Raw genomic sequence first — 24,974 nt, forward strand, 5'->3', positions numbered from 1 at the left:
ATTGTTTCTTTAAAGGTCTCTTTCCACTAAAATCCATTTTTTCTTGCTTCTTGTATAATATTATAGGTCTCTCTGAGTTGTACAAGCATGCTACACATGAATCTTCCTCAATCTCCATTGTCTGCAGTAGCTAGTAAAAGAAAAGCCTTAGAAGAAGGAGTTGATCAGGAAAGGCTAGGAAGTCTACGTCATCTCATGAGTTCATGGCCTCGCCCACCTCGGCTCAGGACCGCCCGCAGGCGGAGCTGAATCTGGGCTGCAGCAGAAGGAGCTAAAGCTATAGCTATAGCTGTTTACTCTGTTTACAGCTGTGTTTAAAGCAGCAAGTTAGCGTTAGCTATCTGGCTGCGGGGAGGGGGGAAGGCTGGAGTCGCAGAGGGCAGTCTCTACTTCTACTCGCACCGCTCGCCTTGAGACTGACGTTAAGTGAAGTTTAAGGGTTAACTTCACTCAGCACTCAGTGCTGTATATTTATAACTAAGGCTGTATTTCACAAAACATTTCATCCTTTGAGTTTTAGAGCTGTAAAATTGCGGGGAAAGGCAGGTAGGCGTTCTCTGCTGCAGTGCTGTTAGCCAATCAGAGGTGATATACTTGCATGTATGAATAATCATGAGCAAGAGCCAAATCCTGTCTTTCTTCAGAGACCACTAATTCAGTGACTTAAAGCAGGGCTAAATAGAAACACCTGAACACCTTTTTTCACAAAAAAATGTTTTCACATGGCATTTATTCATACTAGAGAGAACACAACTAGACTGTTTAAAAAGCTGAAAAACATTAAATGAACTCACAAACCTTTACACTGCGTCAATATTTCTTGATAAACAGACCAATAGAAACTCTGACCTAAAATAAACTCTTTTTACATTGACTTCTATTGAAAGTTTACAAGGTTTTTTCTCTCTCCTGTGAAGTTGATGGTTTGGAGATAAGTGTTTTTCATTGGACAGCGACGATATATAAAATATAAAATAAAGTAAAATAATAAAATAAAAGATGAGACCAGTTTCTGAATCAGTTTCTCTGATTTTGCTATTTATAGGTTTATGTTTGAGTAAAATGAATGCTGCTGTTTTATTCTATAAACTACAGACAACATTTCTCTAAAATTCCAAATAAAAATATTGTAATTTAGAGCATTTATTTGCAGAAAATGAGAAATGGCTGAAATAAAGAAAAAGATGTAGAGCTTTCAGACCTCAAATAATGCAAAGAAATCAAGTTCATATTGATAAAGTGTTAAATGTTCAGAAATAAATATTTGATGGAAAAATCCTGTTTTTTAATCACAGTTTTTTTCATGCATCTTGGCACGTTCTCCTCCACCAGTCTTACACAATGCTTTTGGATAACTTTATATCACTACTGCTGCAAAAAATTCAAGCAGTTCAGCTTGGTTTAATTGCTTGTGATCATCAATCTTTGTCTTTATATTATATTAGATTATATTCCAGAGGTTTTTCATTCTTTCTTCAGGGACCACTAATTCAGTGATTTAAAGCAGGGCTAAATAGAAACACCTGAACACCTTTTTTCACAAAAACTTTTTTTGTCACGTGACATTCATTCATACTAAAGAGAACACAACTAGACTGTTTAAAAAGCTGAAAAACATTCAATGAACTCACAGGAATTAGTGCTGTCATCTTTGGTCCCGTCCAAACATCCATCTGGGCTCATCTGCAAGTAGTATCCCTGCCTGCAATATAACCTGGTCACAATGCCCTTGAGCTGGGGATCTGAGAGAGAGAGAGAGAGAGAGAGAGACAGACAGAGAGAAGATAAATGCGTGTTCCCAAATATCATACAACCCCTGTCAGGCGTCACAAGATTTACAGTCATGTCACAGTGTAGGACCCTCGTGGGCATCCCATTCATCAGCTATCATACTTCATGTGCTGCAGTTTTAATGTTAAATTGATCTAAACTGCGCTTCAATAAGTGATTGGAGATTGTGGCCTCTAGGAGTAGATGGTGGTGGAACACAGGAACAACTGGCATCACAGCAGAGCACTGTGATATTTCAGGATGCTGGGAGATGACAGGAGCCCGGGGCATCACGAGCGGCTGGAGGAAGGAGCGTGCAGGTGGGGTTAAAGGTGCGGGACGGGGTGACGGCTCGTGTGCTAACCTCACCTGTAATCATGCAGTTCAAATGTCGTCAGGAAAAGAGCAAGTCTCTGTGGATTCATACAGCATGTGCTCAACCTTTGTCCTTTAGAGTGGGCGGTGTGTGTGTGTGTGTGTGTGTGTATTAGTGTGTGTGTGTGTGTGTGCCCGGACACACTGTCCTAACATTCTTCAATAAAAATCGAAAAACATAGTTTCATAGTATCATCCATTTTCTCTCCATTTACTAGAGTATGCATTAGGGGTGGGCAATATTGTATCGTATACAATATATCGTGACACAGAAATATCGTGATATTAAAAATCCATATCGTGATAATAGAGATGTTCTGTCTTAAAAGTAGTCTATTATTTACTGTGAAGCTTTAGGTGTATTTATTGTATAATTATTTTAGTTTGCAGTTTATATGCATGCACTAAATATTCTGCAATATTTTTGCTGCATTATATTATTTAATGCTATATTATTTATTTTGCCACATTATGATTATGCTGTTATACTCTTATGCTATATTCCTGAAATTAATAAATTATTTTTCTGTTTTCCTATATCGCCAAGTATATCGTTATCACAAAAATACCCTGAAATATCGTGATATTATTTTAGAGCCATATCGCCCACCCCTAGTATCCATGCTCTAGGATATGGTCCACAACAACTGTTCCAAAATGTTTTATGGAATTTTCTACACAAAATGTTTAGAGTCATTTAATCAACCTAGAATGCAAAAAAAACTTGGCATTCAGCTATTTTCTTAAAAAAAATGAGAATCTCATATGTTATATAGATGTATTAAACACAAAGTGATCTATTTCAAGCATCTATTTCTTTTATTGTTAATGATTATCACTTATATGCAATGAAAACCCAAAAAGCAGTGTTAAAATATATTAAATTTGACCAATTGGTACTTTTGGCAGTGTGGGCAGTGTTCCAAACCCTGCTGGAAAATGAAATCCGCATCTCCGTATAATTTGTCAGCAGAGAGAAGCATGAAGTGCTGTAAGATTTTGTGGGAAAACACTGCACTGACTTTAGACTTGACAATAAAACACAGTGGATCAACACCAGCAGATGACATGACTCAAGTTATATCAAGTCTAAAATCAGTGCAGTGTTGTCCCGGAAAATCTTACAGCACTTCATGTTTCCGACTGCTGACGTAATGCGCTCTCTTAAAGAGAATGGCAAGTGACACACTGATTGGTTTATTTTAGCTTATGCCCAAAACACACCCAAGATTAATTAAGAGAGTTAGTATGTGCCTTTTATGCATTTTGATTCATGTAAGGTGTACTTTTCCTGTCGTTACGATAGCAAAGACACATTAAAACGCCCAAAATCAAGCTTCATGGTGTGCGGCTGATGGCTCAACTATAGATCACTAAAATGCGGCCCTATTTTAGCAAATTGAAAAAGGGAATGGCTTTCAGTTAACAGCTGTGCTGAACTTGTCAAGAGGTAATTACTTGAATTTCTTGCCTCTTAATGTGTTTGAGAGCATCAGTTGTAAAGTTGTGAAGAGGTAGAGTTTGAGTTGGTCATTCATTCTGAAAAAAAAAAAAAACTTTAAGAGTATCCTCATGTGCAGGTGTGAAGACCATTAAAAGCCTTATGATGAAACTGGCACTTATCAGGACCGACCCAGGAAGGGAAGAGCAAGAGTCATCTCTGTTGCACAGGATAGGTTCTTAGGAGTTAGCAGCCTCAGAAACTGCAATTTAACAGCACCCCAGATAAAATGCTTCACAGAGTATTTCGGTTTCTTTCTCTTAGTTTTTTTCAAGTTTACTACATGATTCCTTATTTGTTTTTTCATAGTCTGGATTAGGGGTGGGCAATATTATATCGTATACAATATATTGTGACACAGATGTATCATGATATTAAAAATCCATATCGTGATAATAGGGCTGTTCTGTCTTAAAAGTAGTCTATTATTTACTATTATACTATATTCCTGAAATTAATTAATTATTTTTCTGTTTTCCTATATCGCCAAGTATATTGTTATAGCAAAAACACCCTGAAATATCGTGATATTATTTAAGAGCCATATCGCCCACCCCCAGTCTGGATTCATTTACATGAAAAGGTGTACCCAAACCTTCGACTGATACTGTACTTAATAAATGATGCTCTAGCTAACCCAGATTTAGAAACAAAAACAAGTAAATAATTCATTAAATAATTTGCAAGCACAATACAAACTACATCATCTTTAGGCTTTCCAAATTTCCCCATTATAGTACTGTGATGCAGTGGAAATGCACTGGCTCTATTCTGAGAGAATCCACACTTATTTTACTGTATTTATTAGCTATGAATCTGGTTCTTCTAATTTTCCAGAGCATTTTAAACACAGCGTGAGTCTCCCTCTTCCTCAAAGTAAAGCTACTTAAATGTGCATTAACTGCTCTTCCACTACAAATGGAATCAGTGATTTCCTATAAAGCCTCCAAGATCAATTACAGAGCAGAAAATGCTATTAATTATTCCCAATATTGAATAACCGTGCAGACAGTCTAAGCCCACAGAGCCTAGTTTTAAAGAACGGTTAATGGTGTGGACACTCCGAGAGGATTCTGTGTAGAATGTAAATAAGTGTCATTTAGAACAGAACGCTGTGCATTTTTTATTTGCTAATCTTATAGAGCTGCACAGGTTGCAACTGAAATCTTAAATCTGAATCCAGGAGAATCTAGTCCAGTCTAGTGCAGCTCTGGTGAATTCCATGACCAAGAGGTAACACAGTTAAGTCAGTTAAGACTAGATAATAATAGTGATCACACAAAATATTGACATTTTGGACTCAATTTTTGACACGTACCACTTGTGTTGCCAGCTGTTGAGACATTATTGGCTGTGGGTTGAGTTATTTTCAGAGGACAGTAAATCTATACTGCTATACAAGCTTTACACTGACTACTCTAAAGTTATATACAAATAGTGTTGCTTCATAAAAAAACAACAGAATAATCACAACAATATTCTACGATTAACTGCGATTAATTGCACTTGTTCTTCTTGTTCTTCTCAAGTTTTTATAGTGGATATTTAAATGCAAATCAAATTAAATGCAAATCTGGCGCGGGAGCAAGAAAATATAAAGTAAATATAGTAAGAAGATTCTGTGTTCCAGCTCATATATCTGTGCAGTGTAAAGCTGCTTTAAACACAGTGTTTTCAATGCGAGCAGTGAATGCTGCACATACTGTGCTCTTAATGTGTAAACAGCATGGAGCAGCAGAGACAGCGTTTGATCATAGCAGTATATTATCTTGCTAATATATCAGATTAAACTGCACCTGATCAGCCATTTATCTCAATTAAAAAGAGGTAGATTTGATAGCTGGGTCGGATCGAGGCCGAAAATAGCCCACTCCAAAAAATATCTGCACGTTTGGCAGAGGCGAGGCAGATTATGGTGGAAGTTGGGGTCAAACTTGGTGGCGTAATGAATTGCATTCAAAAATGAATACTGCATTACTGATTCCAAATTAATCTTGGGTGTTGATGCTTTTTCAGCCCTAAATAAAATATTTGCTGAAATATGAGGGGTGTACTTACTGTGGTGAGATGCTGAACAATACATTTTATTATGTTATTTCTACAGTCATCCTTCCAGAAACCAAACAATTTTTACACAGACAACCGATGTACATTTATATTCTGAGGAATTACATCGCATTTAGGTGCTAACTGTGCTGCTGTATTAGCTGCAAAATATGCAATATGTGTTTTATGTGTTTTTTTTTTAGATTTTCATTTTACACAGTGTTCCATCTTTTTCTGATTTGGAGTTGTTGTATGTGGAATGGAAGGGTACCTGTTGAATATTACAATTTCTGCCGTTTTATATAAAAAAATGATTTAATAATATACTGGAATCATTTAATAATCATACATATGTTAAACAAACCAGAATATGTTTTATATTTTGCTGAACTTGTCAAGACTTGATTATTTAATTTTTTTAAGATTTATTTCTAATTTTCTCCCCTTTTTTCCTAAACAATTTAGCTAGGCTAATTTTCCCACTAATTGTGCTGATTGACATTACCCTTGGAGTGATGAGGGGAAAGAGTGCTATCTACCCACCCAGAGAAAGCAAGGCCAATTGTGCTCTCTCAGGGCTCCAGCAGCTGATGGCAAGCTGCATGACTGGGATTCAAACCAGAAATGAAGTTCAGTTAATCCAAAACATTTTGAAAAATTTGAAAGCAACCTCAAGTACAGTTGCAAAGAACATCAAAAACATTTGGATAAAACTGGCACTCATCAGGAATGCCCCAGGTTAGGAAGATCAAGAGTTACCTCTGTTGAACAGGATAAGTTCATTAGAGTTTCCAGACTCGTATGGTAGTACTCCTAATTTCTCCATATTTTTTATTCTTGTATTAATTATTTCCCCCTAATGGTTCCTTAAAATTCACTTTCTGTGGCTCTTGTGTGGTTTTATGTCTGAAAATGACCATAATTAATTTTAACAAGACTATTTTCCGACCTCCCTTTGTTCTTCCCTCTCTTTATTTAATAGGCTGATTTTACTACAATGCACTCTGGAAACTGCTGTGTTGTTATTTCTACTCGAATGCTGGGTTGAGTCAGTTGGGTCATTATAGTGGGTGATTTCCACAGAGCTCAGCCACTGTGTCACAATAACTGCCCAGGCAATTGGTCATTCTCAGCACTAATTAATAGGATCTGAAGAAACCGTTAGCCTGCTTTAGCTTACTTAAGCTTTAGCATGCTATAAAACATTAGCCGTTTCCTGCAGGATCACTGGGAGTTGTAGCCCAGGAGCAAGAGACCCAAACCTCATGTAATTCTACTTAAAAAGACGTGTTTTTAATTATTTACACTTAGAAATAAAGATGCTACAGATGACATTGAAAAAAACACACTTTAGATTAGGGCTGCAACTAATGATTATTTTGGCAGTCGACTAATCTGACAATTAGACGATTTTTTTCAATTAGCCGATTAGTCAACTAATTATATCTGCCATCTTTAAAAACGATAGAAACAGCAGAACATGAGGTTTAAATGGCATTTAAATTACTGAATGTTGTTTAAACATGGAAATGACTGATATTTAGTGATTTAATATGTAATCTGTTGTGTTTGGGCACTTTTGGAGACACAAACTGCGCTTCTGTCTCTAGCAATTTGTGTAATGTGGTACTGTTACAAATTAACGATTAGTCAACGATGAAATTTGTAGTCGACAAATATAAATAAACAACATTGTCGATTATATCGACTAATCATTACAGCCCTACTTTATATCTGATAATTTGTAGAAAAACCTTTAAATTTGGTAAAGAACTGAAAAAGGATTCTAAACACTCCAAAATACTTTCAAAGTACTTTCAAAATACCTAAAGCGGCCTTTCTAGAGCTATTAAAGAACTATTTGTACCACCTCTATTGGTTTCCTAGTAAAATATAATATTTGACATGCAGCACAGAACAATACTTAATACTTGTCTTTATGTTATAATAAAATGTTTTAAATGCTAATTAGCTAATAATAACTAGGGCTACACCACAATGAACATTTTTGGCCGAAACCGAAACAAAACAGCCACCACTAGCCTAAATATTTTCAGACAAACAGCAAAAACCCAGTTACATTTTTATTACAAATATTTATTGAACATTTAACATTTTTTATTTCAGTAGTCATGCAAACCTAGCACAATACATTTACCTCAGCAGTGCAACTCTAGTCACACATTTAGCTAGCTAGCTACCTCAGCAGTGCAATTCTAATCAAAAATGTACCTCAGCACTGCAATTTTAGTCATATATGTACATCAGCAGTGCAATTTTAGTCATTAATGTACCTCAGCAGTGCAATTCTAGTCAAAAATGTACCTCAGCATTGCAATTTTAGTCATTAATTTACCTCAGCAGTGCAATTCTAGTCATTAATGTACCTTAGCAGAGCATTCATTTATGACATCATTAATTTATGTCAACCATGCTGAGTTACGTCATTCATTTAGCTAGCTTAAGCAAAATTAACTTACTTAGAAAATTAACACAGAGAGAGGCAATCAGTCTTTTGGTTAAGTCAAAATAAAATCACAGAGTGTGCTACAGTAAGTGATACTGAATACTTGTTATGAACTTAAACCTGCCATTTGTCTACTCTTCCTATTAGCTATTCCTATTGTCCATTTTTTTGCCATTTTTGGCTAAATATTTTCAGTTGCTAAAAATATCCTGTGCATCCCTGTTTATAATTAGTTATCAATTTATATTATTCCGATATGGATAAAGACATTAAAAGGTTATAGGTGGAATCCGAAGATAAAGAGGGTAAAAATAAAAAATTTGCTTTATTCTGATATTCTTAGTTATACTGTTGGTTCTATTTTACATTATGCACAAGGTGCGTTACAATGCTCATTGCTATCTTACACCCTGCAAAGAAATTATATTTACACTGATAGGCATGGTGGTCTGGAAGTGAGGTGTGTTTCTATCTTGGTGTCGGAAAACATAGGTGCGCCACTGACTGATTAAAACTCTGACAACAGTTAAACGTCAGACGTCCAAATGTATCTGTATTCTATATTCTTAGCAATGCAGGTCTTTACACACACCCAAGGGTGCGCCCTAATGTGCAAACTCAACTTTTACCTTAACAATAAACAGAACACAGAATGAAATAACATTGCTTTTTTCAGTAAATGAGCTGCTCATAAACCTTCAGAGCTTGACGTTCAGTTTCCTCTGCTGAGAAAAGCAGAAGCCCTGCGCCATTAAGATAGCAATCTGCCAAAGTCAGAGTACACCTGGCTCTTAAAGGCAAAGGCAAGGGACAGACTAAAAAAAGCCATGCAAGACGTATTTTTTTCGTTCTTACGTAGCAAAGACACACACCGACACGCCCTAAATCAAGCTGCCAGATGTGCAGTTGACGGCTCGCCTATATACATAGCTAAAATATGGCCCTTTGTGTTTGATGTAATATGAGAAATATAGGATATAAATATAGTATTTCAACAAGAACCTGTTTGGGTTTCTCAAGCAATTACAGTGGTTACAGTTCAGCAAAGGGAGAAGAAAATTAATTGAATTCCAGAGCTATAGAATGAGATTCACCTTCTCACCATCCCCAGTAAGCTGATTTTCTCTCTGGATTACATGGTTGAGGGAATCCCTCTTTTCAAAGGAGGAGTTTCCCTGACTTTGACACACACACACGCGTACACACACGCGTACACACACTGGTACACACACTGGTACACACAAACACTCACAAAGTGGAGTTGCCGATGACCCAGTTTCAGACTGTACAGGAGCAACCCATCACCCCTCCCTCCGCTGCTGTGTAAAAGAACAACTTCTTCTTTAGCTTTGCTTCACTACAGAGACGCGCTAATGCTTCACACACACTGAGATACGCCCTTCAGAACTCAATACTAGATAGGAACTAAAAGATAGCGCTCTGCTCCGCCATCCACTGAATTATAACCAGCTCATTTCAGCCCACACATCACTATTCAGAGCACTAATCCAGGTACAACACAGAGACCATCTCAGTTTCTGAATCAGTTTCTCTGATTTTGTTATTTATAGGTTTATGTTTGAGTAAAGAGAACATTATTGTTTCTCCCAAATTCCAAATAAAAATATTGTAATTTAGAGCATTTATTTACAGAAAATGAGAAATGGCTGAAATAACAAAAAAAAAAGATGCAGAGCTTTCAGACCTCAAATAATGCAAAAAAAAAACAAGATCATATTCATAAAGTTTTTAGAGTTCAGAAATTAACATTTGGTGGAATAACCCTGTTTTTACTCACAGTTTTCCTGCATCTTGGTATGTTCTCCTCCACCAGTCTTACACACTGCTTTTGGATAACTTTATGTCACTCCTGATGCAAAAATTTAAGCAGTTCAGCTTGGTTTGATGGCTTGCGATCATCCATTTTCCTCTTGATTGTATTTCAGAGGTTTTCAATTTGGAAGAATCAAAGAAACTCATCATTTTTTAATAAACTTTTAAATCGCCAAAAATATAATTATCACACAAATAACTTGTAAAAAATTGTGATATTATTTTACTTTCGTATTACCCACCCTAAATGAAATGTAATTAAAAAAAATAATCACAATACTGTAGTGCAGAATATTGACTACATCCATATCTTTAAGAAGAAGGCAAGAATGTTCCTAAATTTTCTGGACGTAAATGTACAATAAGAGTTTATTTTAACAGTTTTAAAGCATTTCTATTGGTCTATTCATCCACAAATATTAAGACACATTTTTGTCATTGGATAGTTTTTCGTTCAACAAGTATACAAAAAAATACTTCAAAAAACATTGTAGTTAATAGCAAAACAAATACAAAATAGACTTCAAGATTTTACAATATAGATTTTTTTATACCATGTTGTACAGTATATATTGTAAAACACATTATGGCACGCCCTCATTTACAGTTTATGGTGTCTGTAATATCTGTAATAGGAGCACAGTCAGATTCTGGAAGTGATTCTAATGATTCACTGCTTTCTACGGAGAACATAAATTAAGTGTTTAATGGGTCATTAAGTCGCATTACAGTGAATGATAGTGAGTAATGGTGCAGCAGTGATAGAGCTGATATAGATATATGGCTGTAAGAACAAAAGTGACGGATTTTCATTTTCCTTCCACGTTTGTTCGCCGTTCGTTTCCAGAATTCAGGGGATTCCTAAACCATCCCAGAGTCAGACGTTGGCTCTGTTGCCATGGAGAGATTCCCGAACCCTTTATGTAGCACCCCCCCACCACCACCGCCGCCGCCACCCCCAGCTACCCCCCTCCCCACCCATCTGTTACTATGGATACGTTCTTCCTAGGATTTCCCTCCTCGTCCGGACTGTTACCAAGGAGACCGTATCAGGGATTCCCATTTCCTGTCCTCTATAATGAAGACTTTTTTTTCCTCCTTCATCTACAAAAGCTCCTGTCTGTTTCTATGGAGATGTTTTTTAGTCCTCCAGAGGAATCTTTCTCTCTGTCTCTGCAGTTCTTTCTTGTCCACCTGGGTTTGCGTAATTCGCTCTGTCGTTTAGGACGACGGAGAGCGTTTGCATGAGCAACGACAGATGATGAAAAGCTAAATGACGGGACAGTGAACGTACTGCTTCTGTAATAAAGTAAATATGAGTTTTCATCATGAAGAAGCTTATTGTGTATTGACAGGATATATGCAGGTATAGAGGAAATATACAGCTCTGGAAAATACTAGGAGACCACTTCAGTTTCTAAATCAGTTTCTCTGATTTTGCTATTTATAGGTATATGTTTGGGTAAAATGAAAAATGTTGTTTTATTCTATAAACTACGGACAACATTTCTCCCAAATTCCTAATAAAAATATTGTCATTTAGAGCTTTTATTTTCAGAAAATGAGAAATGGCTGAAATAACAAAAAACGACGCAGAGCTTTCAGACCTCAAATGTTGCAAAAAAAAAAAAAAGTTCATATTCATATTTATGCTTTAAAAGTTCAGAAATAAATATTTGGTGGAATAAACCTGTTTTTTAATCACAGTTTTCATGCATCTTGGCATGTTCTCCTCCACCAGTCTTACACACTGCTTTTGGATAAAATTCTGCTACTCACTCCTGGTGCAAAAATTCAAGTAGTTCAGCTTGGTTTGATGGCTTGTGATCATCCATCTTCCTCTTGATTATATTCCAGGTTTATCATTTATTTAACTTATCATTTTAAAGTGGTCTTTTTTTCCCCCCGTCTTGCACCTGGGCAGTTTAAACAGCAACAGAGAGTATGCATATATCTGCAATGATGGGTGTGGTGGTCTGGAAGTAAGGTGTATTGCTATCTTGGCACTGGAAAACACAGGTGCGCCAGTGATTGACTTGAACCCTGACAACAGTGAACAGTCAACAGTCAGATGTTCATGCCAAACACCCCGCTTGTTATACACACATATAGACATGCAGCAGTATCTATATGTGCACAATCCCCAAACTTTTACATCAACAATGCAAACAGAATACAAAATAAAATAACAGTGAACTTCCTGTAAATGACCTGCTTGTGCACTTTTAGAGTGTGAACGATGAAGCAGCTCAGTTTCCTCTGCTGAGAATCACAGAAGTGCTGCACTGTTAAAATAGCAATCTGCCAAAGTCAGAGCACACCTGGCTCTTAAAGGGAATAGCAAGTGACAAGCTGATTGGTTTATTTCATCTTATGCCCAAAACATACCCATGATTAATTAAAAGAACATAGTTCATGCCTTTTGCTTGTTTGGAGCTAGGAAATGTGCAGTTTTACCACTGTTATGATAGCAAAGCAACACTGACACGCCCTAACTCAAGCTGTACGGTACCTGGTCATGACTCCAAATAACCATGATTGGCACCCCTAAGTGTATTTAAAAGTGTATTTAAAGAGGACATATTATGCCTCTTTTTACATGTTAGAATAGTTCTATGGTCTGTACAAAAAGTTCTTTGCACAAAATCACTCTTACATAAAGAAATTTCACCAGCTCTATTCTCTCCAGTTTCAGTCCTTTTTAAAATGAGTTGGCAAAACATAAAAAGCTAGTTCATGCTTAAAGGAGTAAAACAAGATAAAGAATACTGATATTTGTTGAATAGCCAACCTTCGCTCTTCCGCAGCTTTTTGAGATCCAGTAATTTATTACAGTTTGTCCAAACATGCTTTAGAATGGATGATATGGGGCATATTTTGCCCCTGCAGATAAATTACTTGTAGGCTCAAATTAGCTCCAAACCTTATTGATAGAATCCAGAGAGCCCTGACTCTAGAACCACTGTTTACAACCCATAGTGTGACCTAATCTCCGGGCGCTGCCATTTAAATTTAAAAGTAAAAGATGGGGCGAGATTAGGTTTTGCTATGAGTTGTAAACAGAGGTTTTTATTGCCTCATTTTCAATATCAGGGCTCTCCAGATTCTACCAATGAGGTGTGGAGCTTTTTTGAGCCTGAATCAGCAGGGGCAAAATATGCCCCATATCATCTGTTCTAAAGCATGTTTGGACAAACTGTAAAAAATTACTGGATCTCAGAAAGCTCTCATTCACTTTACCAGCCTTAAGCTATATAGCATATTTTAACTACTGTTATGCGGGTTCTATTTATACTGTCATTCCATCTCAATCACCATCACCATCTATTGTCTTCTGTCTTACGTATGTCTATTGTGTCCCACTCTTTTATATTATATATCTTATTTCTTTTTATTTCTATTTATTTATCTTATTTCACCCCCCACCACTACTGCACCTTGTTTCTGTCTCATGTATGTCTATTTGTGTCCCTGCTGTATTGTACCCATAGTGTCTCCCATTCTCTCTTTTATTATATCTATTATCTGTACTTGCTGTAAAATTTGGAAAGGAGAGTAACGTAATTTCAATTCTCTGTATGTCCTGAAAAGTAGTATTGACAATAAAATAATTGACTTAAAAGCTGCAGGAAAATGGATTTTGGTTTAGTACACTGGAGTTCTCCTTTAAGTACGATTGACTTGCAACGGATCCCTCCATCAGACGAAGTCTGCTGGCTAATCATGCTGTGTTCTGTGTGTCTGAGATTCTCAACCAACATGATCTAAATGGCGTTTCTTCAACTGTGATCTAGTGGAATCTCTGCTGGGGGTTGATCGATGAGGGGTGGTGCCAGGGTGGCTCTATGCCGGTTTCCTTATTCCGATGGCACAATAAGGAAGCTGTCCAAATGGCTATTCCTGTGTTTATATAGAGGCAGTGGCGACCCAAGTGGAGATAAAAAAGCACTAAAAAAAAAAGAAGTTTTAAATGATATACGTCCCCTTTAATTAACCAAACATATAAGTTGATCATTTATTTCGTAGGTCTGGTCTATGGATAGCCTCACTTTAGACTCATCATTAACGTATCATCTGCCGCTTGCATAAGCGAGACAGAGGGGGCGAACCAGCGAAAGCTCCAGAACCCAAAAGCCGTCTGCCCTTCAGACGACCGCCAGGGCTGCCAGAGGAAATGGCAAGATTTTAAACAGAAGAGCACTGTCAAACAGCATACGAGGAAAATGGCTACGTTTTAGACAGAACTCCCACTGCTCTCTCTCTCTCTCTCTCTCTCTCTCTCTCTCTCTTTCACTCACTCTTTTCGGTGTGTGTATGTGTGTGTATGGGTGTCATGGGGTGGGGGGGGTTTGCTTGTGGAGATAAGAGACTGGATTAAAATCCTCATGGCTGAACAGAGACAGACAGACGAGTTATCAGAGCCACAATCAGCCAAACATCCGCTGACTGAGTGACTGAGTGGCGTAGCGATAATATTCACACCAATCTATTCATTCATTTATAAACTTCACCATACAAAGGAATCATTTATGCATCCTTTACGCATTTCTCAATACGTCAAAATAAAATTCTATTGAGATTTTACTGTAAAAAATAATGCAATAAAAATGCGACTTGATTTCGCCTGATATTTCTAAAGACATCAAATATAAAAGTGTATAAATTAAATAAATTGTGTACATCAATATAGTGCAAAAATAAAATATTGTATAAACATGTTTTTTTTTTGTATTTAAAACCTGTTTTTAAAAACTATAAGCTCTGAACATCCTCATATTGTACAGCACATTCTTTGGATACAGACACAAACACCGCAAGCGCTGTGACCTTCAGCAGACAAGAAATGCCCTTGAAATACAGCCGGCATCAACTGTTGCTGCTGAATTTGCATTCAAACAGGCTATTAAAATGTACTGCTATAAAATTGAAAGAGTTTAACACTTTAAATTAACACATTTTAAATCAACCATTTTTTAATTCATATTCACTGTTTAGAAGATCAGAAGATGAGAAGATGAGAAGGAGAATGTCTGTTTTAAACATGATTAAGGAACAAAAATGTATTTATCTTTTAAACATCCTGATTTTATTATGATGCAATAAATTAACGCATGTAACCAAATGTAAAGTATATGTTCTTTTTTTTTTTCTTGTGAACAACCTTTTGTTTATTGAGAAGATGAGCAGTGGAACAGGTGGGTAGAAACAGTAGATAATAATGTAAAACGCTGTATAAAATATACTCAATACACACATACATAGCAACAGAAAAATAATACATAATGGGATGTAATTATGCTATGCATCATTTTGATATATGAGAGTTTTATATATTGGCAGGTTTCAAGTTTTAGTTACTCAATCTGCATTTTAAAAATTTAGAAGATGAAAGTGTGAATTTAGCAGAAAAATACAACTGGACAATATCTGCTAAAATTATTATTTTTGTATTATTCCATTAGAGCAATTACAACATGCATTTTTTGACTATTTGAATCATAGTGCGAATGTACACTAAAATAATGATTCACACTAAATAATCATATTACAGGGTGTTTATTAGGGATTTCCACTTAACGCTCCCAATTATGCACTAATAAAGATCACACCCAACAAACTGTAACACGTAAGTATGAGTGTGAATAAATAATTCATAAATGGACCTGTCACAATAGTAGTCTTTTGTGGACGATATAGTCTGGTACAGCTTTAATACTGTTTACTGTTATATATGTAAAACAAAAACAGAAAAATAAAACAATGAATTCAATGGCAAATATTTGCTAAATATATAATTTTTTGTATTATTCCATTAAAACAATTACAACATGCATTTTGGACTATATGAATCATAGTGCTGCCAATGACACAGCAACAACAAGTACACCAGGATTACTATGATTCACCCTAATTAATCATTTTACCAGAGTGTTAATTGTGCATTATTTAATTATTAAACAATTAAGAAAGTTATTATTAGAAATTCCCATATAACAGCCCCCAGTAATAAGTTGTGAATAAATAAATGTTAATAAATAAATGTTTGTGGAGGATATATATCATCCCACTAATTTTTGCCATGAACAAAATTATTTTTTTAATATTAAGACTATTTAAATGGCACTAACATAATGAATCACAGTGGTGCCAATTACACAGTAATAACATGTAATAACATGCACACTAACGTAGGCTAATGATTCATGCTAATTCATTATTTTAACAGAGCATTTATTGTGCATTAATAAACCATTACACAATGAATAAAGGGATCATTAGTGATTTCCACATAACAGCCCCCAATCATGCAGTAATAAAGGTCAATAAAGAAGTGATTAAATATTTACAAATTGACCTGTCATGATACCAGTTTTTGTGGACGATATATCATCTAAAAATTATTGCGATAAACAATATTATTTTCATTTTAAGATCATTTAAATGCCAGTAATATAATCAATCATAGTCTTGCCAATAATACAGTGATATATTTTACAATAAGAATATTATAAATACATTTAATAGGGTGTTAGCCAAGTGTTTATTGTGCATTATTGAATTATTGAGCAATTAATTAAGGGATTATCAGGGATTTCCACATAACAGCCGCTAATTAATGCACTAATTAAGGTCAATAAAGTAATGATTAAATATTTTAAAAACAGACTTTTCTCAATACGATTTCATTTTGTGAATAATATATCGCCAAACAAATTATTGTGATTGTAAACAATATTATTGTCATTTTAAGACCATTTTACTGCCACTGACAAAACAAATTTGAATAGGGTGTTAACTAAGTGTTTATTGTGCATTATTAAAATATTACACAGTTAATAAAGGGATTATTAGGGATTTCCATATAACAGCCCCCAATCATTCACTAATAAAGGTCACACCCAATAATAAGCGTAATGATAAAGTAGTGAATAAATAATTTAAAAGTAGACCTGTGACGATAACAATTTTTTTTTTTGTGAGTGTTTGATATATCTTCCGAGAAATAATTGCGATAATCGATATTATTGTCATTTTAAAACATGTAAATGCCATTGAAATAATGATAGAATAATATTATAGTATAACAAAGCATTAATACCCTTTTAAAACTTTGGAAATATATGCTTTTCTGCAGTTAATTTTATTTATAAACATTGGTCTGGTATTGCATGACTGGCTAAAAAACTGTTCATACTGTTATAAAAGTGATTAAACATACAAATAAACATAATATAGACAATATCACGACTAGCGCTGTGCGATATGACGATAAATATCGTGGGGACGATAGAAGAGTGTCTATCGTGCTACTTAACTTCTATCATCCCTATCGTTTCTACAGTAATTTTATCAATTATTCATGCAAATATATAAAGTAGGCTACGATGAAATGTATTGGCGTGGTCACTTCGCATAAACTCGGTTTATATAAGTGATAATAAAGTAATCTTCACAACAAAAAAAAAAGCTTCATAATGTGGTTTTGCGACATGACGCTGCTTTACGTAATTTGACGGACACTTTTAAAAATGAGTTTATTTTGATAACTCAATTTAAATACTTGTATAATTTTTAAGAAAAATAGCTACTACATCTACCTCATCTGTTTTCATTTGATACATATATATTTCTGCACTAAAAGGTAGTAATTCTCATTTGTGAAAGTTTGGTTTAGTGTCACTTTGAAATAAAGTTGGAAAAAAGAAAGCAATAATATTATTTTGTCATATTTTTCGAAGAATAACTGAAAACATACTTAAATGTGGTATATCACGATATATATCGTTATTGTGATATAAAAACATCCATATCGTGATATATGAGTTTTCCCATATCGCCCAGCAAATTCAGGCTTTTTTTTTTACTGAGCAAAGGACATTAATAAAGAATGCATTAATAATCCCCTAACTAGCTTGTATTTCTCAAAATAAAGGGTTTATAGTTGTCTTTATTATTTTAATTTACGTAAAAGCTCTGAATAAAATGTATTAAAGCTTGTATTAAAGTAACAAGTCAGTGTTTATCAATCCAACACCACACAACAAAACACTTTTCCCAGCGCACACCTCTATCACTTAGTGTTAAGAGCCGTTTCTCAACATTATTCATTTGTACTGTCGTCAGTGCCGGACCGAGATGAAGGAGGCGGTGGGATGAAGAGGAGACACTGAAGAGAGACAAAGCGAGGGATGATGAGGAGGGACCAGAGTGCCTTCAGCAATCAAAGAGAACCGCTCCACTGCTGCCGCTGCTGCTGCTATTCGCAAAACACAGAGACGAAGCAGCGCCGTACAAACCAGACTCTCGCTCACACCTCAAAGCACGGAAAACACACGCGTCCCTCCCACAGACTTCAGCTGACAATGTGCCGCTGATGACATTTAGCGTATTGTTCCTCCCAAAGCCTCGGCTCCAATTGCAATCAGCCGCTGATTATGATATCTGAGCCTAAAATGAATATTCATCCAACATGAATATTCAGCACGGAACAAAATACTCTGTGAGTCTCTGTGCGGGATGTAGCAGCAGTTTAAAAATCTTACACTCGGGATTTATAAATCAAATTATAGCACAGCAGCACATTACGCATGACTCAGCATTACTAAATCAAGCATATCTACACATCTGCATTCCTGAATCCTGAACCAAGAATAACCAGGATCACAAGATGCTACATGGTAAACTAACTATTTATACTTTTTAAGTTAAATGAACATAGAGATCTTTAAGTTGAATCAACTTAATCATTTTATAATACTAACTTTAGTTATCTAGAGTTTAGTTTGTTGTCATTGGCAGCTTCTTTTCTATTGGCTTCTGGCACAATCTATTTGCATACTGGGCGTGTCATTTTCTGACCGTCTCCAACAGTAGATAGATAGATAGATAGATAGATAGATAGATAGATAGATAGATAGATAGATAGATAGATAGATAGATAGATAGATAGATAGATAGATAGATAGATAGATAGATAGATAGATAGATAGATAGATAGATTGGGCTAGTTCATATTTTTCATGAAATGGTAAAGTGTGTCACTTTTAACATCTGATATGTGTTCTATTGTGATCTGTGATCTATTGTGAATAAAATATTGGTCGTAAAGGTTTACAAATCTTTGCATTGTCTTTTTATTTACAATTTTTATTATATGTTATGTTGGAATTGTGTTTTTTTTTGTTGTAACTTATGGTTTCTAAACCCATGCAGTGATTTCAAGTGCAGAATCATGCCTGATTTTTTTGTTTTTGTTTTTCTTTTAATGCAGTGCCACCTGAGAACCCAAAGATCACCAGCATCTAGTATTGACTTGATCTAGTCCAGATTTGTCCAAATTCTATGTATCTTTTGATGATATTGTGTACTGCAGATGGTGGGATGTCTAAAATATTTGCAAATTTAGAGCTGATTTTTTTTTTTATTAAATTATTTTTACAGTTTTCTTAAGGTAATTTCTTGCTACCCTAGCTTTCATACTTTAAGCCACAAAAACTTAACAATTGGACAAACCATAGTGCGGCACATTTACTTTGCAATCTACTGAATCTTATTTCATTATTCCTTTTTTTCTTTCAATAATACAGTACATATTAATTACAAAACAGAAAAGAGAGACTTTTTGTTGTACTCTAAAGAACTTGGGGACATAATTCAGGTTTACACAGAAGCTGCTGGACGGCTGGGCGTTGTGACATGCACAGCAGTGAGTGGGTAGGTAGTGGTGAGACGTGCTGGGCTGAGGGCAAGAGGGTGACTCTGACCCTACAGGAAGGACTGGGACCTGATGTCACTGGTCCTGTGAGGACGGTGTGGGTTCTACAGCTGTTCAGATTTCAGATGTGCATTTCTCCCCTGTTGTGAAACTGCATCTTTATGTCTGTCTGTCTGTCTGTCTCTCCTACTTTTTGAGCTAATAAGTTACCGTATTTTTCGCACTATAAGGTGAATCGGATTATAAGATGCACTATCAACAAACTTCTATTTTCTGGTCTATTTTCATACACAAGGTGCATCAGATTATAAGGTGCATTTCGTGACACTAGTAAGCAACAGGGGTGTCTGAACAAACAAATGGAGGGTAATGCTAATGCTGCTCCAGCAGTGCTCATTTGAGTAAGAACAACTTTTTGGCCTTTTTTTGAGTTGCATACTTTATTTCATTTCAATGAAATATATTTGCATATGTGCCTTATGTATGGTAGTGCAATGTTGATTAACGCAAAACACCTTTCCTATTGGCTCCTGGGACCATCTATTTACATACTGGGTAAACCAGTATGCTGTAGCTATTTCACACGCTCGCTCTCATTTTCTACTGAATGCTCCTTTAACTGATTTAAGTCTTGTATCAGTAAACTATGCCTAAACTTAACCTAGTTAAATTTAACATAAACCTAACCATTACCTAAACCCCTTAACCTTAACCTACTTTACTACACAATTTCTTAATTCTTATTCAAGTAAATGGAAAGGTGTCTGTTGTGTAGTCCAGAACTAGGCTTAATCTGTGTCTGGAAAAAACAACTGTACGAATGCTACAATTTAACACTTACAATATTACAGGAATTTAACACTGATAATGTGAATTTAACATTGATAACATTGCCAACAAAAAAATCACCACCTGGATTTAAAAAAGTAAATGATGTGGGGTTGATGCTGCAGTTGGTCTGCAGGTCTAGGTTCAGCAACAGTATGTGCTGAAAGAATGAGGTCAGCTGACTACCTGAATATACTGAATATAGACCTTCCATCAATAAGTTTTTTCTTCCCTGATGATACGAGCATATTCCAAGATGACAATGTCAGTATTCATGGGGCTGGAATTGTGAAAGAGTGATTCAGGGAGCATGAGATCATCATTTTCATACATGGATTGAGCCCAGACCACAGAGTCCAGATCTAAATCCCATTGAGAATCTGTGGGATGTGCTGGAGAAGTGGTCAGACTCTACCATCATCAAAGCTGCAAGATCTTGGTGAAAAATTTATCCAGCAACACTGGACTGAAATAAATCTTGTGACATTGCAAAAGCTTATTGAAACAATGTCACAGTGAATGCGTCAAAGCAATCAAAGATAAAGACAATTCAACGAAATATTAGAGTGTGTGACCTTTTTTTTGGTGGTAGTGTATTTTGGTAAGATCTTGTTGCCCACACTGAAACTGATATAACAAGCAGTAAGTTGTACTATTGTAGACTATTTGGAAACATTTGCATTTAGCATATTATTTCTACATAATATTGGTTCCTGTTTGAAGATATCTCATGCATAAAAAAGCTGAAAACTGGCCATCCTCGAATCTTGAATCTCTCGCTGTCACTGTGTTTCCTTCACTGTTCGTTTTTAAAGCATGGTTTCTAGACCAAGGCTAATTAGTTCAGCCTCTGCCATTCACAGACGGGGAAAAATCACAGAAAATCCTTCTTCGTTCTATTCACTCGAATCCTCCTCAGTCGCATCTGTGAAGATCTTGTTAAGATGGATGCGATGTAGTCTATAAAACACTGAGTGCGATGGTTGAAAACACGGATCTAATAGAATCCGTCAATCCGTATTCACTCTACTGCTGCAAAAACGTCACCCAGAGGTGAAAACTAGCTCATTAAAATGTTTGGGTCATTAACACAGATGACTTCACAAAACAAGTTAGATCATTGTCCTCAGCACCGGAGCTGTCATGTTCACGCACTTAGCAGGATATTTGTGAGGTGTCTGTGAAGAGGACGTTGAGCTAGCATGGAGCTTCTGCTTCCTTCCAACCTCGTCTTGTTTATATGAATGATGCACCACACAAATCAGATTGATCATTCGGTCCACCTGTGGTGCTGTCACACATTAGGTCAAAAACTCATTTATTTTATTTGGGAAAATGAGCTATGGTGTTTATATGCGACTGATGTGCTAATACTGTCAAATTTGATGTGTATAACTGATGTTTTTCCAAATACAAACCCACAACTTTTCATTTACTTGAAGAAGAATTGAGAAAATACTGCATTTCCATTCACACTACTTTTCGTCATCATGGAGCTTTTAAAAGAGGAATATTGGACAGAAACTCAAACAGAAACAGCAAGATTTACTACTATGGTTATGCTAAGTCGAAGGTTTAGGTTAAGTGTAGGTCAGGTTAATGTTATAAAATGTTAAGGTTGAGGTGTTAGTTATGTTTAGGTTTAGATGTTTACAACAGTTCTGTTTACGCGGGTTAAAAGTAAAAATACATTATTTTTTTCCCGGACTTGGACAATCCACCTCTGTGTGTTCCACCTCTCCGGTGGATTTCGCATTTTACAGAGACTCAAAGACTAGGTCAGTGGCTGAACTGCACTTAACAGGGTTTTACTGTTGTCCAGATATTATTACTATGTAAATACTTTGTAAATGATGTTTAACTACTATTTCAGTATGTATATAGTGTTTGTGCATGCATTTAAAAAAAAAAAGAAGACAACTTTTAATTTACTTGAAGAAGAATTGAGAAAATAGTGTCAGTGCAGTCACATTCACCCTGCTTTTCTCCATCATGGAGCTTCTAAAAAGGTAATTAATGGACAGAATTTCATACAGAAGTAGCAAAATTTCTCATTCTACTATGCTTAAGGTTGATGTAAGAGTTAGGTTAAGTTTAGGCCAGGTTTAGTTTAGAAGGTTTAGGTTTAGGTTGAGGTGTATGTCAATTTTAGAACTACTGATTTATTAAATTACACCTTTTTTAATTAGACTGTAAAACAATTTAGGAATGATTCATTATTGATTACGAGTTATAATATATTAAACTTATTTTGTCATGCATATCCATTACTGACCCAAAATAGAAGTTTTTAAAAAGCTTACAATTAATGTAGACAATTCAGTTGACCTGAATTTGGGTGTTTTGCAACTTGCTGTGATTAAAAAGCTTTAATTCTTTTATTTTCTTTTATTGTCAGACAGAGTGATCATGATCATCTTTCATGAGGATTTACCTGAGGATTTAAAAATCTGAGTGTGTTTAAGTATAGTCGCTTAACAGTGGCCGGATATTATGAAAATATTTTTGTTCATGAATCAACCTATTAACCATTGTCTGTTTCCTTTAGCTTCAGTGTTCAGCCTTGCTCTCTGAATAATTTATACAGGGTTAGAAGGACAGGTAGACAAGCAGATAAAGCAGCAAGGACACTTTATGATATTTATGTGTAGATGGCACTACTCAGACGAGAATTGGTTGTTTGGTTATTTGATATTATAGTGTTGCCACATGCAAAAAAAAAAAAGATTTTAAAATACTTCTAATCAATTTTAGCAAGGTTACTTTAGGCTTGGAATATAATATTTGATAACATTTAGGTTCAGGTTTAGTTAAAAGTTAAATTTAGGTGGAGGTGTATGATAAGTTTAGGTTAAAAGTCTCATTCCCTCGTTTTTTCATTCATTTTAAAATTTCTAGTTGTGGTCTGTAGTATGAATGAATGCTATGAATGCTATAAAAAGTGCTCAGGTGTTTCTATTTTGTCCTGCTTTATTTTACTTAATTAGTGGTCTCTAAAGAAAGACAGGATTTCAGCTCTTGCTCATGAATATTCATACCCACATGCAAATATATCGTCTCTGATTGACTAACAGCACTGCAGCAGAGAACGCCTACCTGTCTTCCCCCTACAGTCAAGTTTACAGCTCTAAAACTCAAAGAACAAAATGTTTTCAGAGATACAGCCTTAAAGGTAAAGATAATAAAGATATAGCACTGAGTGCTAGGTAACGTTAACCCTTAAACTGCTGTCTTGTCAAACTGTGCTTCCCTAGTGTTTATTTAAGGTCTCGGTAAAAAACAGATTCAACCGGAGATCCGATTTAAACCTGCAGTTACTTACGCGAAATAGCTAACGCTAACTAGCTCTGTAAACTGAAGCTGTAAATAGAGTAAACAGAGCTGTTAGCTCCTCCCTATAACTCCTAATGCTGTAGCCGGGTGGGCGGTCCTGAGCCGAGTAGGGCGAGGCCTCAAACTCACTGGTTGACGTCTATCTGATCAACTTGTGTTTCTTAGGATTTTCTTATCTTAGCTACTGCAGACAGTGGAGGCTGAGAAACAGTTTCATATGCAGCATCCATATACAACTCAGACCTATAATATTTCACAAAGAACTTGAAAAAGTGGATTTTAGAGGAATGAGACCTTTAAGTTAAAGTTAAACTAGGTCAAGGTGAAGTAGGTTAAGTTTAGGTTAAGTTAAAGGTAGAACTAGGTCAAGGTGAAGTAGGTTAATTTTAGGATAAGGCTAGAATTAGGTTGAAGTGTAGTAGGTAAAAGATCTCCTTCCTCAAAAAAACACTTTTTTTGTTCTTTGTGAAATACTATAGGTCTCTCTGAGTTGTATACGGATGCTGCACATGAAACTGTTCTTCAACCTCCATTGTCTGCAGTAGCTAGTAAAAGAAAATATTCAGAAAAACAAGCCCATCAGGAAAAGCACCGTGTCTAAGTCACAAACTCGTGAGTTTATGACCTCGCTCACCTTGGCTCGGGACCACCCACAGACAGAGCTGAAGCCGGGCTGCAGCAGAGCCGACACTGTATCATCAGCTAAAGAGCTTACAGCTCTGTTTACATTAAGTAAGTAACTATAGGTTTAAATTGGATCTCCGGTTGATTCTGCGTTTTACCCAGACCTTAAATAAACACTAGGAAGGCACGGCTCGGTAAGGTAGCACAACTCGACAAAACAGCGGTCAAAGCGGGCACCGTTCGGGTTAGTTTGAGTTGATTCTGGGGCTTCATCGTGGTGAAACTGCCCAAGCATCGAAACACCAAGTCTGAGGTACAATAAAGTAGCGTTAGTTTAGCTGAAAGAAGCGTTATCAATGGTAAGCGCGGGTTAAGAAGTTTAAGGGTTGACTTTATCTAGCACTCAGTGCTATATCTTTACAACTAAATCTCTGTGTCTCTGAAAACATTTTGTTCTTTGAGTTTTAGAGCTGTAAAATTGA

At 35.8% G+C, this 24,974-nt stretch overlaps 1 protein-coding gene across 2 annotated transcripts in view; it reads right to left on the reverse strand.

Annotated features, from left to right (window-relative positions):
* Positions 1 to 24,974, reverse strand: part of LOC103025512 (fibroblast growth factor 14) — a 136,583-nt gene that overhangs the window by 28,297 nt on the left and 83,312 nt on the right. For both annotated transcript variants that reach the window (XM_022674833.2, XM_022674832.2), the window contains exon 2: positions 1,632 to 1,742. In XM_022674833.2, the coding sequence (XP_022530554.2) occupies positions 1,632 to 1,742 (111 nt within the window). The remainder of the gene's footprint in view (positions 1 to 1,631; positions 1,743 to 24,974) is intronic.

The sequence above is a fragment of the Astyanax mexicanus genome, chromosome 21 (assembly GCF_023375975.1).
Source record: "Astyanax mexicanus isolate ESR-SI-001 chromosome 21, AstMex3_surface, whole genome shotgun sequence".
Taxonomy (NCBI): domain Eukaryota; kingdom Metazoa; phylum Chordata; class Actinopteri; order Characiformes; family Acestrorhamphidae; genus Astyanax; species Astyanax mexicanus.